Source organism: Podarcis erhardii (genome assembly GCF_964252035.2).
Source record: "Podarcis erhardii genome assembly, chromosome: 9".
NCBI classification, from domain to species: Eukaryota; Metazoa; Chordata; class Lepidosauria; order Squamata; family Lacertidae; genus Podarcis; species Podarcis erhardii.
In genome coordinates, this window is record NC_138512.1 from 81,101,259 (window position 1) to 81,119,627 (window position 18,369).

The 18,369-nt window shown below is 48.5% G+C and overlaps 1 protein-coding gene across 2 annotated transcripts in view; it reads right to left on the reverse strand.

Annotated features, from left to right (window-relative positions):
• LOC309349339 (maestro heat-like repeat family member 5) overlaps positions 1–18,369 on the reverse strand; it is a 40,828-nt gene that overhangs the window by 16,302 nt on the left and 6,157 nt on the right. For both annotated transcript variants that reach the window (XM_081875151.1, XM_081875150.1), the window contains exons 3-15: positions 17,949–18,103; positions 16,182–16,310; positions 14,275–14,434; positions 13,421–13,476; positions 12,688–12,795; positions 10,970–11,086; positions 8,838–8,957; positions 7,785–7,910; positions 5,005–5,127; positions 4,342–4,421; positions 3,773–3,908; positions 1,494–1,589; positions 914–1,018 (exon numbers count right to left, since the gene is read on the reverse strand). In XM_081875151.1, coding sequence (XP_081731277.1) covers positions 914–1,018; positions 1,494–1,589; positions 3,773–3,908; positions 4,342–4,421; positions 5,005–5,127; positions 7,785–7,910; positions 8,838–8,957; positions 10,970–11,086; positions 12,688–12,795; positions 13,421–13,476; positions 14,275–14,434; positions 16,182–16,310; positions 17,949–18,103 — 1,511 coding nt within the window. The remainder of the gene's footprint in view (positions 1–913; positions 1,019–1,493; positions 1,590–3,772; positions 3,909–4,341; positions 4,422–5,004; positions 5,128–7,784; positions 7,911–8,837; positions 8,958–10,969; positions 11,087–12,687; positions 12,796–13,420; positions 13,477–14,274; positions 14,435–16,181; positions 16,311–17,948; positions 18,104–18,369) is intronic.

The window sequence follows — 18,369 nt, forward strand, 5'->3', positions numbered from 1 at the left end:
AAGCAGCTTGGGCAGGATCAATGCCATCCATGTGTGCTCAGGAGAAATGCCAGGGGAGTCTGAGTGTGTCTGCTTGAGGGGAGCATTGACCTCCCCCCTCCACAAACCCATGCAGAGTCCAAAGAGGCCTTCATGGATTCTACCAACGCCCTGAGTCGTCATCATCATCATCATCATCATCATCATCATCATCATCATCATCATCTTCACCATCACCATCACCATCATCTTATTATTATTAATTCAAATTATAAACCACCCTTTATCCAAAGATCCCAGGGCAGTGTACAATATTAAGAACTTAATTTACACAGCATAATAAAAAATAATAATACAGAGCATAATAAAACACAGCATGATAATAAAATAATCATAATAGCACCCACCACATGTAACAGGCCATGGATTGCTTAATGGTGAAGGCCTGGGTAAAGAGGACATGTAAAGACATCCAGTGATGTTGCCAAGTGAGCCTCTCGGGGGGGGGGGAGCACTCCACAGTTGGGGAGCCACCACAGAAAAGTCTGGTCCTGGTCGTGCAAGAGAGCTAACTCTCCTGAACGCCCAAAGTGTTGGAAGTTTGTCTGGATGCTGCAGCAGCCACCGCTGTGGAAACATCTTCTGCAATTCCCCACTGAAGGGGGGCAGAAGAGTCCTCAGGCCACGCGGGGCTGGAGCAAACAGCCCAGCACCATCCTGGGCCTGTTTTCCTCCTTAGGGAGCCAAGGTTTCCTCTGCCCCTCTCTGCCAGGCGCTCCGATGGGCTCCAGGGGGCACCGTGCCATATGTGGACAAAGGGGGCAATGAGGAGGGGGCTCAGCTGCCCCAGGGCTGTCCCTGCTGGGCTTCTGGCCAGGAGCGCGTGAGGAAGAGAGGCCTATTCTGGGCCCAAGGAGACTTTGCTGATACTCACGTCTGAGTGGAAATGTGTAGCGACGAATTTCAAGAGCTTCATGGCTGTCTCCACAGCATTCTCTCGCACATGGTTGACTTTTGCCTTCATCCAGGGCTCCATGAGCTGGAAGACAAAGGGGGAACTCAGGAAATGTGTCCTGGCTGAAGTCTGGGACGGAAGTTGAGGGTTGCAGACAGCGCTTCTCTTCCGTCAGATTTTGCAGAATTAGCAGGACCAATAATTGGGTGTGTGTTTGTTCCTGTTAGCATATTAGCAGTCACCTCTGCATCTTAGAAAACAAATGATTTATGTCACTAAACATGTCTCTGAACACCCCCTGCCCCCCTTCAGAGATCTGCTTGGCATCCTGTGATGTGTGGCCTAAGAGGAGAGAGCCTGAGAACTACGAGAGGTGCCAGCACTTGGCAAAGGCACCAGAGCTCCTTCCGCTGCCCCCTCTCTAGCTGCACACCCCCAGCATTGGTGCCCAGGGAGGCGGGCAGGTGAGGGGCTCTGGCACCAGCTCCCATGCTGATGAGCACCAAAGGATCATGCTCCTTGCCTCGCCACCATTGCATTCCTTTGCATTCAGTCATACCTCCATCATGTGCTCCAGCTCACTTGGGCTTCGGTTTTCCAGCAGCAGGGCCTGCAACATCTCTTCAAAGCTGCTGATGGTCTGGAAGTAGAGCCCCTGGAGCAGAAAGAGGCAGCTGCCATTAACCTTGCACAGCCCAACAGAAAAGAGGCATGGGGGCTGTCTCTCTCTGTGTGTGATCTACCTACCTACCTACCCCTTGCTAAGAGTTTGTGGGGTGCAAGACATCCTAAATCCCTGGATACAATAACAGAATGAATCAGGCTTGGGGGAGTTAAATCCACTGAACCCCTGGATATAGTGGTTATGTTAACAATACAAGCCAGGCCAAATTGGTCATCGCTTTCTGAGTGTGGGTCATTCAGGAAACAAAGCCTAGAGAGGTAGTTAGCAGGGGACATAAGGCCAGAGTTGTGATGTGCTGACAAAGCCTGTGACAACTGTAGGAAGGAGTCAGAGAGCAGGGCTGATTTCTGTTTTGGATCCAAAGCTATTGCGCCTATTGGAGAAGCAAGACCTCTGGAGCTCAGGTTGTGTACATGGGTAAATGAACCATATACCATAAAGATAGAAGGGGAAGAAATGGAGGCAGTAAGAGATTTTACTTTCTTGGTTGGGTTCCATAATCACTGCAGATGGTGACAGCAGTCACAAAATTAAAAGACACCTGCTTCTTGGGGAAAAAGCAATGATAAACCTAGACAGCATCTTAAAAAGCAGAGACATCACCTTGCCAACAAAGGTCTGTATAGTTAAAGCTATGGTTGTCCCAGTATGTATGTATGTATGTATGTATGTATGTATGTATGTATGTATCGCCAAAAAACTGATACTTTTGTATTATGGTGCTGGAGGAGACTCTTGAGAGTCCCATGGACTGCAAGAAGATCAAACCAATCCATTCTGAAGGAAATCAGCCCTGAGTGCTCACTGGAAGGACAGATCCTGAAGCTGAGGCTCCAATACTTTGGCACCTCATGAGAAGATAAGACTCCCTGGAAAAGACCCTGATGCTGGGAAAGATGGGGGGCACAAGGAGAAGGGGATGACAGAGAACGAGATGGTTGGACAGTGTTCTCGAAGCTACCAACATGAGTTTGACCAAACTGCGGGAAGCAGTGGAAGACAGGAATGCCTGGCGTGCTCTGGTCCATGGGGTCACAAAGAGTCGGACACGACTAAATGACTAAACAACAACAACAAATCATAAAGACTCCATAGACTTTGCTGTGCCTCATTTCCAAAAGGAAACACAAGCCTTGTATAAGCCTCAGGACCCTGGAGTCTCACACCAGAGAGATAAAACAGCCTGGCTGACACTCACCCCCCTTGCCACATGGGGTTGGGGCCTGGTCATTATCCCAAGAAGTCATTTCTCTGCCTGGACTAGCCAGAGGAGAGGAGGAAAAGGTAAGGGGCGTCTGGGTGTTGGCTCCTTTCTGCCAGCTCTTTGACTACGGAGGGTGAGAGAGCTGGCGCAGGCCTTTCCCCACCCAATAAGCAAACTGCAGCTCCATGCCACCCACAAAGCAGCCATATCGAGACCATTCTGCACAGAGAAGGAGCTTCTCAATTCACTGATGGAGCCTGGAGCAGTTTCGTGTGCTCTGGTGTTGGTGGCGGATGGGTGGGCGTGAGGGTGGAGATGCAGTGGGGCGGCACAGCTCCCCATGTTTCCTGTCCTGCGCCCATGAGGAGCCCTTGAAATGAAGATTGATCCAAATGACAAGTTCTAAAATGGCAGCCAAGATGCTTCCAGGGCGGCATCCAGAGAGTGCTGCCAGAGGGCCCCTTTCCTGTGTGGGGAGAGATCTGCTCCTTCAGCACAAGCACTTTCATCCATTTGGCTGGTGGCCACTGCCAGACAACTACTGACAAGTTTTAAACAGTAAAATGCAGCTAAAAGCAATTGGTACAAAGAGAAAACAAGCCGACCAGTACAAAAACATCACAAAACCACCCCAAGCCAGCACAAGGTCAAAACCCCCAGGGTCAAGGAGCTGCAATTCCAGCCAAAGAGGCCAAGCAAGGCAGAGCCTGGGGGGCGCACCCCATAAGCACCTGGGGCATGACTGCCAGAAGAGCACCATGCTCAGCCCTGGGAATGCAATGGCAGCAGCCAATGGGAAGTGGAGGCAGGCAAACAGACGTGCATAAATTTGCATGCACAGTTGGTTGGGATTTGCCAGATCTCTCATCTGCTCATTGTAAATTCCAGGGCAGTTCTCATCCGGAAACTATGTTGCAATGCAAGTGAGATGGCAAAGGGAAGGGCTCACTTTGACGCTGGCTGCCTGCTCATCTGCCGCAATTTGCCCTTCCAGGAGCTCCAAGGGGGCCAAGCAAAACATGCTTTGGAAGGAAGCACAGAGGAGGCTGGTCTTCTTCTCTGCCTCAAGGGGAGGCTTCAGTTTGCTGAGGAAAAAGAAGCACACCTGAGATTAATCTGCGGCAGCAAATGGTGAAATGATGGTTGTGCTCAAGTCGATTGGGTCACATCCTTCGATTCACATCCACATCAGTCCGACAAAGGCACCTTGGGGCTCCTAAGCACCCTGCAGCTGCAGTCAAGGATGGTAGCAAGGCAGGGAGCCCCTCAGCTCTGAGGGCACGTGCCTGGCATGTAGAAGGCTTGATCTCCAGCATCTTCCCTCAGAGGTTGCCAGGGGCCCCTCCCCTCTGCCTGAGCCCATGCAGAGGCTGCTTGGGCTACTGTCTGGGCCAGTCACACAGGCAGGTTCACTGGTCTCTGAGGAGGGACCCACTCAGCACATCCCCCCCTTCCACTTTCAGTCAAGGGAGCAGCCCTGAATTTTACCCCCCCCCCCCAGCATCGTTTTGGCTCTACCTGAGTTGTGTCACGATGTACATGGCATCTTGGCGCACGGTGTCCGTCAGGGCATGGATGGGCTCTCTCTCAATCAGCACCTGCCAGTCATTGCAGGGACACAGTGTGAGTGGCATCACTGAGCATGGCAGGCACCCTGGCAGGCAGACCCAGAACAGCTCTGCCACCTCTTGTCACTTCTGTCTTCTCTTTTCCAGGCTAAACACACCCAACTCCCTCAACCGTTATTCATAAGGTTTGGTTTCCTGGCCCTTGATCATCTTGGTCACCCCCCTCTGAACATGTTCTAGCTTGTCAATATCCTTCCTGAGTTGTAGCACCCAGCTGTGGACCGGGGACTCCTGGTGGGGTCTTACCATGGCAGAACAGAGTAGCACTGTGACTTCTCTTGGTCACTTGCAACAAACAACCTGTGAGCTGGACAGAGCTGGCTCAAATCAGACCAGTGAACTTTATGGGTTTGGGTTGTGTCCTACCCCAAACTGTCTCTGGATCAGTAGCCAGGCACTGGGCAGAGACTTGGTGAGGACCCACCACTGCGATGATCAGGGAGGATGCTTCCTCAGACCACCAGCTTATAGGTGTAGCAAGTCTAGAGAAGCAACCAGATTAGTCTGTTCACTTACTACAGGTTTCTGGGTATGGAGTGTGCAGCTGACTTACTATCAGGCATTCCACAAGGGGGGATTTCATGTACACTCGAAGGCTGTGTGCTTTTCCTGTTGCAGAAACGGCCTCAAGGAACATCAGCACCGCAATCAAAAAGGTTTTCTTCAGGCTTATGGTCTAAACCCAAACCCAGAGCAAAAAACAGACACTCATTATCAAACAATGCTGAACCCTTATGTAAGCCTCTTTTGTAGGCAAGATATTCTCTAGCAGGGGTGGCCAGCTCCCAAGAGGCTGTGATCTACTTTCTGAATTAAAATCTGGCAGGGATCTACCCCCATTTTGGGGGTGGGTGGTTCAGCTCATAGTTGTTGAGCTTCTGTGGGGAGAGCCAGTGATCTACCAGTAGATTACGATCTACCTGTTGGATGTGCCTGTTCTATAGAATAAGTGCACAGTTTGCAAAGTTCAAACAACCAATTAAGCTATTTAAACAACTTTTGATCAGGTAAAAAGTTCTCCCCCCTTTTAACCAGGGAACAGATATTTTAATGGAACATTTAATACAACTTCTTTTGAAGAAGTGCAAATAGCAAGCACCATTTCAAGAGAGGTCTTCATTGTCGGTTCTTTGGCATGTATGTCTGCTATTATTTGGATACCAGTTGAAAGCACATTAAAACCTGCTCAAGTGTTTGGGTCATAAATTGGCTCTGGGATTCAACTGTTCTCTTGTTATGCTGGTTTGTTATGCTGCTTCTCATGCAATTTTTAGAGGTGTAGTTGCTGGCTTTGGATGTACTTTGGATGTTGTGCCCCGTGCCAGGCTCCTTGAGAAGGAAGAGCAAGATATAAATGAATAAAGTCTCTTTTAAGGTGATGCCTTTTGTAGCATACACATTGCTATCTGGCATCAGGATTTCCAATTCATGTAGTTAACCAAATAAAATCAACTATTGTCTGAAAGCCCTAAAAGACCTGTTGAAATAAAGGGAACAAGAAAATGCGTTCTTCATTTGAAAAGATCCAGTGCGAGTAATGTAGAGGCCATGTTTGTGGCTGATGCAGCCAGTTATTTGTGGCAGTGAAAATCAAACGAGGAGCTGCTCAGAATTTGGGGGAAAGTGCCCAGGTTGAACTGGTGAATGAACAAAAGGGGAGGCAATGAGGTGCAGCTTCAATGTCTCACCAGAATAATGTCTGGCACCACAGCTGCTGAGCATGGAGCCAGTGTTTCCTTTGAGCTTTCCCTAGCCAGCAGTCAGCTCAATCCCTATTGATGTATTACTACTACTACCACTACTACAATTTATATACCACCCTTTATCAAAAGGTCCCAGGGTGGTGTACAACATTAAAAACACATTTTTTGCTTCAATGGGCATTATGTTACACTTCCTTGCACTGAACCTGCTTTTGCCATTTTGTTGGCAGAGATCCTTCTGCAGCTCTGCAGTTTGCTAGTGACCTGACGGGGACTTGATCACTGTCACTGATGCTATGGCAACTACTAGTTCTGACTCCAAAGGTATTTAACTGGTGGCAGCTGCCCTGGAGGTTGATCTGTTTTCCAGACCCAGTTCGAGATGCTGGTTTCTACCCACAGATCCCTCAAGGTCAGGGGCCCCTCTTATTTCTGCCCATGCCTCCTCCCCCCCCCCCCCATGCCACAGCCTTCTCCTGAGATTTAAGCTCCACTAAGGAGGCCCTGCAACAAGTGTCACCTGGTTTGCATTCCAGTCTGGCCTCCATGCTGCCAGATTCCCCAAGCTCTGGTATCTCCATGAACCCGGTTCTCTTCCACCCTTCTGGAAGCAGACCCAGACCTGACCTTGCTGTTGAGATTAAAGTCTGCATATCTCTGTGCAGCTGTTTATTGTTTGATTTTGCTCTTACTGGATTTTTGGTTTTAGGAACTTAAAAAGCTGCCTTATATATGCAGAGTCAGACTGATCAATATTATGAACCTTACCAGTAAGGAGTTATGAGCTGGTTGCTCCAAGCTCAGAACATGTAGTTGAAACAAGTCACCCTAGTGTGTCTGCACAAATAATTTAGAAACATTTACTACTCTGGAACCTAAGTTGTACTGCCTGTGTTTTCTAACTGCTGTGTGGAAAAGCACATGAACCTGACCTCTGAAAAGTTTGTAAAAATATCCCTTTTAACCTACTTAACATGTGGTTTCTTACTATGCTAAGGGAAGAGAGGAGCAATATAGAAGAGGCTATTTTAAAGGTCTAAGAGCCTATACTTCCACACATTACTTTTTTGCATATGTTGTGATTTTAAATTTCTGCTGGGTTTCTCTCACCAAAGAGTACTTGCTCCAAAACTTGATCTTGGCTTCCAAGGCACTCTTTTTTATATACCTATATAAATCTCATTTAAGCAGAGGTTGGATGGTCATCTCTCAGGGACACGTTCGTTGAGCTTCCTGCATAGCAGCGGGTGGACTAGAGCAGTGTTTCCCAACCTTGGGCCTCCAGCTGTTTTTGAACTACAATTCCCATCATCCCTGACCACTGGTCTTGCTAGCTAGGGATGATGGGAGTTGTAGTCCAAAAACAGCTGGAGGCCCAAGGTTGGGAAACACTGGGCTAGAGGACCCTTAGGATCCCTTCCAACTCTACAATTCTATTATTCTAATTGGTATAGAAAAGTTATGAAATAAAATAAATCCTGCCCTTCCCATGTCACAAAACACATCATTGATATAGAATTAAAAACCATAACCTGAAAACAATTAAAACGTACGAAATACAGCGATTTGTTGATACACATAGTGCATAACACCATTCTCTTTATCGTAAAGGCAAAAATGGCCACAATACCATTGGGCTGGTGGTGCAATACTCAATCAATTTGGACAGAATCAGGTCTACTCTCGGGAGAACTTCATCTTTGATCCCCAGGGCCACCTGCCCATAGCAGAGCAGAAGGGTGTTCCACTTGAAGTCCTGGGGGTGGGGGAGACAGTCAGTGTTGCCAAGATCCTGTCCAGCATTACAGGGAAGCCAAAGTCAATGGGATTACCCTCCTTCTATCATTCCCCCAAAGGTCCTTCCCTTCACTCAAGCAGCAGAGAGTTTGACTTTCTTTTTTGAGAAGACATGATCCCTGGAATCCCTGCAGACAGAGGTGGCTCCTTAGTGCCCGCCTAGTGGAGAACGAGCTCAGAGGCCTCCCTGGTGAGACTGTGGAAAGTTCTGCAGCAGCCTTTCTGACTGCAGGCGAAGGTGGGGGTGGAGAATGACATGAATCAGCACAGTGCTGAATTCAGGGTGGTGAGGGCAGCTGCCTTGCGTGTCTAATGCATCCTGCAGGCACTCTGGGAAAGGCCAAGGATCTTGCCTTCTGTCCACCCTTGGGCCCATGATGAGCCAGAGGTCACCAGGAGGGACTACGCAAAGCCTCCATTACAGGACTTGCCACACTTGCTTAAGGCAGTCTCATATGTTCTGGAGTCATTGCGACACAAAGAGACATTGCCAAACAGAGTGGAGCAGAGCAAGGAGTTTGGGAAGCCACAGCCAGCAGCAAGGAGGACCCAATGGCAATCAAGCACTTTTGCCCCATGCAACTAATGGGAGACAATGCAGAAGTCGCCTCACCCTCCCTGAGAACCAGTGAGAACACCAGACTTCGGCTGTGTCACGAGCAGTAGGCTCGTACTGTAACCGGTAGGTAGTCTTTGCAGAAGTACAACATAGCCATGTCCAAGAGAGAAACTCATAACTTCCATATTTATACTTCGGAATAAAAATTGTCTAATTTCAACAAAATATTTTGTTGTTTATGAATATAAAAAGGAGAGAAAAATACAATACCATGAGCATCTCCCCTCCCCGCTGCCCTGGCAATGTATTACTTTTCTGAAATAATACCTGGCTGCTGCTTTCTGTAGATGTTTCGTGGGTGGAATAAGCCTTGCTGAAGTTCTCCAAGGCTTTGAAAACCTCATCAAGGTGGCGAGACGCAGCCAAGCCAACTGCAGAAGCAATGCCCTGAAGGAGGAGGAACCAGCCAAAGGAAACAGGGTGAGGAGGGAGCAGGGTCTGTGCGCACATGGCCCCATCTCTGCACAAGTAGATGAGCCAGACCAGACCATGTTTGTCCTGAGTTACACAAAACTCTTCCCTGGGCAGAGGAGCCAGGCAATGGGATTCTCTGAAAGGTTTCAGAAACAGATGATTACAAATGCAAACATTTTAGGCACTTCAGCAGATCAGCACCCTTGGATGGCAAAGGGCTGCACACGACATAAACAACATGTTAAAGATCTCTGCTAAATCCACTAGCCTTTTAGGATACAATTCTCAGGCAAGTCTCTCAAGGTGACCAAGAGACTGATGGCACTCCAAGGACTAACCCAAAATGTATTGTGACATCAGCATTCATGGATCAGAGGCCACCTAGTCAGAGACATGGAACGGCCACCTAAGCGGGCAAGGAGACTGCTTCTGAGGTTGCAGGGTTTGAACTCTATCCAGGTGGCTCTCCACCTGCTCACTGACTGCTCACTTGGTGCACCTGGCAATGAAACTCTGGCCCACAAGATAAAGTATTAGCCTTTCAGATGTCATAGGATTCTTGACTGTTGCAACAGAGCAAACCAACAAATCCAGCTCTTGTTCCTAGTCAGTCACCACCAGTTCAGACTCCATGATTAGACTTCTTTGCCCCAATATACATCGCTTGATACTTGCTTATGTTGAAATGCACCTGCCGTTTTGCTGCCATTTCACTCATTTCACAAACTCTTTCTACAGCTTCTTACAATCCTGTGGTTTTTTTTTTTAAAAAAAATCACGCTAAATAACATAGTATCATTGTTCATCACCAAATTTGGCCACCTCACTGCTCATCCCCAACTCTAGATCTTTCATGAACAAGTTAAAAAGCAGAGGTCTCTCCTTTCTTGTAACTTCAGTCCATTGGCATAGCCCTACCCTCCAGAGCAGGAGAAAACGAGCTTGCTCCGCCTACTTCCTTCCAATGGGAGAACTGCCTCTGCTTCCTGTTTCTTAACCAGTTATTGATCCACAAGGGGACCTTTATCCCATGACTATTGAGCTTACTCTGGGGTTTCTGGGATGTGGCATTTATCAAAAGCTCTTTGAAAGCCCAATTACACAATGTCAACTGAATCACCCCTATCTGTATGCTTGTTACAAAACTCTCAAGGTTTTGTAAACTGTTTGAAGGTTTTCTTACAATCAAGTTGTATAAGAATTGTGTGGGACGGAAATATACAAATAAAAGAATGCTAAAAGGTTAATGAGACAGGACCTAACCTTGCAGAAGCCATGCTGGTTCTGTTTCAACCAGGCTTGTCCTATCTGCTTCATAATTCCACATTTCATAATGCTTCCCACCAGTTTTCCCAGGGCAGACATTCATCTAACTGTCATTTCCCAGATCTCTTTTGAAAACTGGTGATCCATAAGCTACTTTCCAGCTTGACTGCTGCATTTCCCATTGCCTTGCCCTTCAGAGAACTCCCTTCTGCTGGTCCTGTGGACAAGGAGGAGGCTGGAAACCTCTCACCTTTTGCTTTCCTCTTGGATTACTGAGCTGTGCCAATGGCCCAGCATCAGCCTTGGGCCCCCAGGGATGTGTCCAGGCCCTTGTGATCATGTCAGATTGGGCAGGAAATCAGGTGACAGATGTCTCAAGGGAGCCAGCTCAAAGGCATTTCTTCCCTCCCACACTCAGAGCCACTTTTCTCCAGGACAAGCAAAGCTCAAATTCTTTCACCTGGTTAATGAAATGCCCTGAGGATGGGTGCTCCTCTTTCTCCTCTGGGCCTCCCCACCTGCATTTCCCACGCCAGCCCAGCCCCCTATTCCCTGCCTCAGAAAGTGCAACACTTCACAGGCTGCTCCCCTTCTCCTGACCCACACTTCACCCTAAGGTCCAAGCTGGGCCATCAAGGACAGCAGGAGGATGTGGGGCTTGTCTACAAATGCAGTGATGGAGCCCCTTTCCTGGGAGGAGATCAGCTGCCTTGCCTCACCGTGGCTTCCCAAGGTCCTCTGTGGTGCAAGGCCAGGAGATGGCTGAGCTGCTCCTGGACTAACTGAGAGTCATCTGAGACACGCAGGATGGCCCCATAATACTGATAGAGAAAGACCTGTTGGAAGAAGAGGAAGAAAACAAACACCCACAAGATCACAGGGAGAACCTGGAGTGTGTGTGTGTGGGTGGGTGGGTGGGTGGGTGTATGGGTGGGTGTGGGTGTGGTTGACTGAGATTTATTTTCCAAAGCATGTTACAATAGTGTTGTGAGCCTTGGTGGTAATGGGCTGAGATAGTGGGTGGTATTCCCAAGTCCCTTCTAATTCCTGGATCCAGCAAGGATTCAGTTGTTGGAATAGCCAGGCCAGCTTCTTGGTAAATTAATAGCCCCTAAGTGTGTGCAGCTGGGGTAACAAAGGAAGTGGCTTTGTGCTGGTAGCTATCCCTTCCTCAACTGGCTTGTAGTTAGAAGGAGAAAAGGCAGAGTTGAGGCATGCGTGAGCTGGGCTGGAAGCAGGAGGCTGGCAGAAGCCTGAGAGGGAGAGACATGCTTTATTTCTGTTTGAAACCAAGGCTGTGACTATGGGAGAAGCAAGACCTTTTGGGGTTAATACATTGGTACCTTGGTTTTCAAACTTAATCCATTCCGGAAGACTGTTCCAAAACCAAAGCATTCCAAAAGCAAGGTGCGCTTTCCCATAGAAAGTAATGCAAAATGGAATAATCCGTTCCAGACTTTTAAAAACAACCCCTAAAACAGCAATTTAACATGAATTTTACTATCTAACAAGACCATTGATCCATAAAATGAAAGCAATAAAAAATGTACTGCAGTCACACACACAAAAAAGAGCTACAAAAACAAAATAAATAGCAAAAACAGACAGACCTCAGAGTAACACTCAAAATGGAAGTGTGGCACTCAAATCGGAAGTGTAACGCTCAAAATAGAGCATGTTTGGCTTCCGAAAAAAGTTTGCAAACCGGAACACTTACTTCCAGGTTTGCAGTGTTTGGGTTCCGAGGTGTTTGAGTACCAAGGTGTTTGAGAACCAAGGTACCACTGTACTCTGAGCTCCTCCATTGTAGGTTGAGGTTGTATATGTGTGTAAATAAATCACAGGTCCTAAAGGCACCACATTCTCCACTGTCCCTCATTCCCAGGAAACTGAATGCTGGGGAAAACACCTGGAACCTCTGGAATCTCTCACTGCTTGGAGACTGGGGTGGTGTGCAACATAGAAAGTCCTTCTTCATGCAGTACAAAGTTAAGCTGTGGAACTCCCTCCCACAGGAGGCAGGGATGGCCACCAACCTAGATGAGTTTAAAGGAGGAATGGACAAATTCATGGAGGAGGGTATGGCTTTGGGTGGCTCCTAGCCAGGATGGCTCTGCTCTGCCTCTACAGTTGGAGGCAGCAATGCTTCTGAATCCCAGTTGCTGGAACCCGCAGGAGGGGAGAGGGCTCTTGTGCTCAAATCTTGCTTGCAGGTTTCCCTTTGTGGTTGGGTTAGGGGTTCAGGGGCAGCATTTTACAGCTGTAGGGAACTGAACTAATGGAGAAAAGAAACATGACTGGATCACATGAAAACTCCATGAGAAACTTCTTCTGGGAAGCTGACCGGATTGCTAGGACCCCACTGACCCCAGGGGTGGCCAGAGCCCCAGGCCCCCCACAAGCAGAGCAGTTCATGGGGCTTCCTTCTTCCACGAACCTTCTCCGGGCTTTGGTCGTTCTGGGTCTGCTGCATTCTCATCAACTCACGGCTGAGCTCTGCACAGCAGGCCTTGTCTGTGACGTCAATCAGGAGCCGCTCCACAAACTGCAGGACACAAATGGGAGAAACAGACTGAAGGGCAACAGCTGGCTCTTCCCAAGGCCCTCCACTGCAATGCCAAATGCTTTGGAGTAGCCTTCAAGATTGCTCAAATATATCCCTTGATTTTAAAACAAAATAAAAAAATTCCTTCCAGTAGCACCTTAAAGACCAACTGAGTTAGTTCTAGGTATGAGCTTTCGTGTGCATGCACACTTCTTCAGATACACTTCTTCAGTGTATCTGAAGAAGTGTGCATGCACACGAAAGCTCATACCTAGAACTAACTCAGTTGGTCTTTAAGGTGCTACTGGAAGGAATTTTTTTATTTTGTTTTGACCATGGCAGACCAACACGGCTACCTATCTGTATCCCTTGATTTTGTTTTAAAAACCTGACTGGTGCCTGAGGGTCCCCACTGTGGTGCCAGCAGCAGAGAAAGGCTGTTTGAACTTAGCCAGCAAATTTAATGTACTTTAATATCACCACACCCCACAAGTTAGAACAGCCCCTCTGTGACATAGGTGCACCAGTTTCCTCCTGCCTCATGACTGGTTGGCTCTGCTTAGGTCACCTGAATAAATGACCGCCCCCCCCCCCCGCCCTTGAGGAAGAAGAGCTCTCACCTTACCTCCACCAGCTTTCGCTCCCACACATCAGTCTTGTAGGCGTCACTCTCTGTAAAGGCTGCATAGGAAAGGCAGGCAGTGGATCAGGGCCACTGAGTTTCATGAGCATCATAAAGCGCTTCAGACACTAAGTCTATGGAGCAAGCAAGGATTGGTCCTTTTGGCCTATGCAATGCTAAATCTGATGGTGTGGGCTTCAAATGCATATCATAGGTCCTTGCATTTGAAGCCCATGCCATTATAGGCTGCAATCCTAACCCCACTTTCCTAGGATTAAGCGCCACTGAATACAGTAGGACTTACTTCTGGGTAGACATGGAGGTAATGACAGTGTTAGACTGTGCACCAAAATAAACACAAGCTTATCAGCAGCACTCAAACTGTGTGTGTCCATAAGAGCTTTGTTAGGCATTTCCCCAGAGCTCATTTGCAGGCTTCAGCAGCAGCCACGGGCAGTTCATTAGCAGTTCTCCAAATCTGTGAGGCAACTTTTGTTCATGGGAGGGGCAGGAGAGGCATAAGGGGAACAATGAGGGACCTTGAGGGATAGACAGGCAGCATCCGCTGTGCAGGGTCTCTCTTAGAGCACACTGTCTGGGTATTTGCCCCCATCTGCCCCAGTATAATAAGGGGTGGTGGCCGTTTTCTGTGATGGGCAGCTAGCAATGCTGGTCCTGTGCAGGGACCTCTCAGGGACCTGCTGATGGAAGCTGGCTGCTGCCTCTGGCACATTTGGCTGAGCAGGCCTAGTTTTCTCAAGGTGACCCCTATCCCAAATACACCAGAGAACTTTGGATCAGAACCAGCTCTGTTCTGAAGACACAGAGGCAGAGTGGGAAGGATGAGGCTTTTGTACCTTTGTTTGCCAGTTTCCCCAGAACACAGAGGATGCTACGGTATGGGAGCAGCCGCCCTTGGAAGCCGTCCAGGAGCTTGCTCAGCACTTCTACTGGGAAGTGGTTCCAGAGGGCCACCAGGATGTCACCAGCTGCATCCTGATACAGGTCCCGAAGATCCTGCAGAAGCAAAGGGGATATAAATGTCAGGTGGGCAGCTGAGGCCACTTGCCCATTTCTGCTCTGTGGGGAGTGGGGGGCACTGCAGCTGAAGGGACCTTTCACTCAGGCACCCCCCACCCGCTGTATTTCGAACAGGCGCGGACAAAGCTGTTGGTCAGGGTAATATGGTGAAAGGTTGTTTTCCAGAAATTATCATCACAGGCCATTAAAAGACAAGCAGCAGCTCCTTCAGTTTAACCTGGAAACATGTTGGCAGGGGGGTTGTGGAAGATCCCTGGAACATGGTCCAGCTAACTGGTTGTGGTGAAAACATGGGCGGCTGCATTTCAAGGCACCTGAGATTCCCAGAGCACCTGCAAGGGCAGACACATGTGGAGCACATTGCAGAAATCTCATCTGGACCACTGCAGGACCTAGAGTAACTGATAACTGAATCTGTGTATAAGAGCAAAGTGGTCAAAGGCACTTCTGGCTACTGCTGCCTCCTGGCCACACAGAGGCCAGGCGGTGCCCAGGGCTCTTCCCTGGTGAACCTGCGGGTTGTGCAGGACTCCTCACTAGACTCCTCTGTCAACATTTGTGTGGGGTGGGGCTGGTTGCTCCTAAAGAGGACCTCCCTGGACCCCAAGGTGCTTGACAATTACCACCCTGCCACAAATACCCCTTTGGGTGTGAGGTGGTTGAGAAGGTGGTGGGCACCCTTGGTGGAAATGGGTTGTCTTGACCTCTTCCAGCCTGGCTTCAGGCTCTGCTTTGGGGCAGAATCTGCCTTGGTCAACCTGGTAGAGAACTGTCTTCAGGAGAGGGATGAGAATGGAGACCTTGCTGCTCTGTGGCTTTCATCACCACTGACCATGGCCTCCTCTGGACCTTCTCCATGAGCTGGTGGCACTGTGGTCCAGCAGTTCTGCTCCTACCTATGAGTCCAGTCAGAGAATAACACTGGGGAGTTATGCTGCCCCTTGGCAGTTGTGCTGTTGGGGTCTGCAGGGCACCATTTTACCCCAGCGCTGTTTAACATCTATATGAAGCCATTGAGAAGGGTCTCTGGGAGGTCTGGGGCAGGGTTCCAGCAGTATGGTGATGACACCCAGCTCTGTTTCTGTCTTGCATCTGACTTGGAAGAGGCTGTGACTGTTTTAAGCCAGTGCCTGGGTGCAGTGGTGAGCTGGATGAGGCCAACAAACTGAGAAAGAATCTTGGTAAGATGGAAGACTCGGTGAAAAGAGTCTCCAAGGTCTGGGAGTTGGGGAGCTCATCAGTTGTGGATGGAGTTATTCTCCCTCTGAAGAAACAAGTGCATTGTTTGGGGAGCTTCTAGACCCACCTCTGTCACTGAAGGCTCAGATGATGTCTAGGGAAAAGCAGTTACGGTCAGCATAGACTGGGATGCCAACCACACCTTTTTCTTAGCTGCTATTACTGGGGATGGGCTAATGGGATGGCCTGTTGTTCCACCAGGGCTCTGATTGAATGAAATTCTCCCGTATTTGCAATATGCCCAAGTACTGGAAATTATTGGGTTGCTTATATCCTTATTTTTATTATGTATTTTGTGCTTTTTATATTATAATTTTATGTTGTGAACTGCACTGGGATCTACAGATGAAGGGTGGTATACAAAATTAATGAAAAAATAAATAAAATATTGCAAGGCTTGAAAGGTGGTGGGAGAGAGCCAGCATCGCTCACTCCTTCAGCTTAGTGATATATGAAGCATCTATTTCACCAGTTCGCTCCTTACTGTGGTCCTCAGCATATCTTCAGCAGCTAGTTTGATGATGACTTTAGCCAGTTTGTAGTCTACGCTATGTGCCGACCTGATCACAGCCTGCAGGATTTCATTAATACGCAATCGATGCTTTGGAGAGATCTGCAAAAAAGAAGGAAATGCTAAAGGAAACCAAAAGTCTCATGTCAAGTGCCAAAGGTGCTTTGTGGATGCATGCAAAAAGCAGCAAAGGCCAGCATTGGATTCACTCAAGGCACCCTGAAAAAAGAAGAGAAAAGAAGCTTCTGTCTGAACCCACACCTGACTCCTCAAAGAATTCATGCTGGTGAGAAGCCACAGAAATGCTTGCAGGGAGAGACAGATTTAAGCTTAGCACAAGGCCCCTCACATCTCACTTGGAGGACTGCAAGGCTTTCCTCTCACAGAACAGGGGTGGACCCTGAACTCCCCCGGCCTTGTGGGCCATTTTAACAGTTGGCTGGGGCCTCTTTCCTGTCACTCACCTGATGACCAAGCTGAAAAAAGAGATTTTTTCAGACATGGCTGGCGCCAGAGGAAGGTCCTTTGTTGCACCAGCTTCTATTCAAGCAGGTGCCACAAAGGGGCCTGCTCTGGTCAGTGTTGGTCAGCTGCCCTCTGTAATGATCCCTGGCAGGCAAGCAAGCCCTGATAAGAAGTAATGATTCTCCGACAGTTTTATGTATGTTTATTTACAAAAAAACCCACACATCCAGAGCACAGCTTCTCACCTGCTCACATTTACAATAGTTGGTCAGTCTGAATCTTCACATCTCCCACAGCAGGAAGGATGTTAAACTCCCGCCTTCCCCCTCTTGCCCTTCTGATCTTATCCAGATGCCTAGAACGGGGACTGAGAGGCTGGCCTGCCCCCTCCCCACTGACCTCTGCTTATCTGCTATGCTCTGGCTGCCTTCTAACTCTTCATCCCCTTGAGAGATAACAGAGTCTTCCCCAGGAAAGGGGGGGGGGGGTTGAATTGCCCTTTCTTGACTCTGTCAGCCAGCTCTCATCTGCAGAATTGTTCCCTCGTTCACTTAGTTCAATTTCTGAGTCTAACTCTTTCCCTGTGCTCTGGGGGGGGGCACATTCCTGACACCCTCCCGCCAATTTGCCTCACAACCACACCCCAACACCAAGACTGAGCAGTCCTCCTTGTGCCCCCCCCCCCCGTGAGCCACCCTTTCTGCTTTCTCCTTTCTGGCCACACACACCATCGCAGTCTGTGTCTGACTCTCCCAGACACCACTCTGCTTCACATAAATGCTTCAGAAGTGCCCAGACGGACACACCAAGCTGCAGCTGGGGGGCATGCAGGTCCCCCTGCCCCCTGCTGCTCCCAAGGTCAGTCGGTGCCTTTGGCAGGTGGTGCTTGCTTGGAAGTGCCTAAGGAACATCCAGAAAGGTTCCAACGGCAGAAGAGCCCTTCTGATGGCTGATAATGGCTCCAAGTTCAAAAAGCATCTTGAGAGACAGAACACAGCATGATTCACCTAAGGGTGTTCTGACTATGAGGATGTAGAAACCACATTTTATAATATTAAGTTTATTATTTATACCTCACCAATCTGGCTGGGTTTCCCTATGCCATAAATGATGTGTAATCATTGGGGGTTACAAGCAGACCAGATCCAGGAGACCCTCAGTTCCCTTCTGCAGCTAAGCCTTATTGCCATTGCTATTTAACATCGGCATGAATCTGTTGGGAGCGGCCATGAGGCATTTGGGAGCATCTCACAGTCACAGAGTTTTCCTGCCTACCTTGTGGATGCTCTGGCGATACTTGCAGATGGCCCGCAGGACCCCAGCCAGCTTGGTCTCTGCCAGGGCACACAGGTTGTCGATGGAGGCCTGCACCAGGAAGGGACCAGTTCCTTCCCGGAGATTCCTCAGGTTGCAGAAGCAGATCTGTGATTCTGGTAAAAGGAAAGAGTGAACCCTGACCAGGCCATTCTGAATGGGTCATTTATTTTTTATTAACATTTATGCAATTTCTATGAAGAGGTAAAATCAGTTAGGATTAAATGGGCACAAGATGTAGGTCACAACCTTATGATGGAAGATTGGGAAAAATTATGGAAAACTGACCTAAAATTTACAGATTGTTCCCTAATGAAGGAGAATTACATGAAGATGATGTACAGATGGTACACAACACCAGTGCAGTTAGGGGAAATGTACA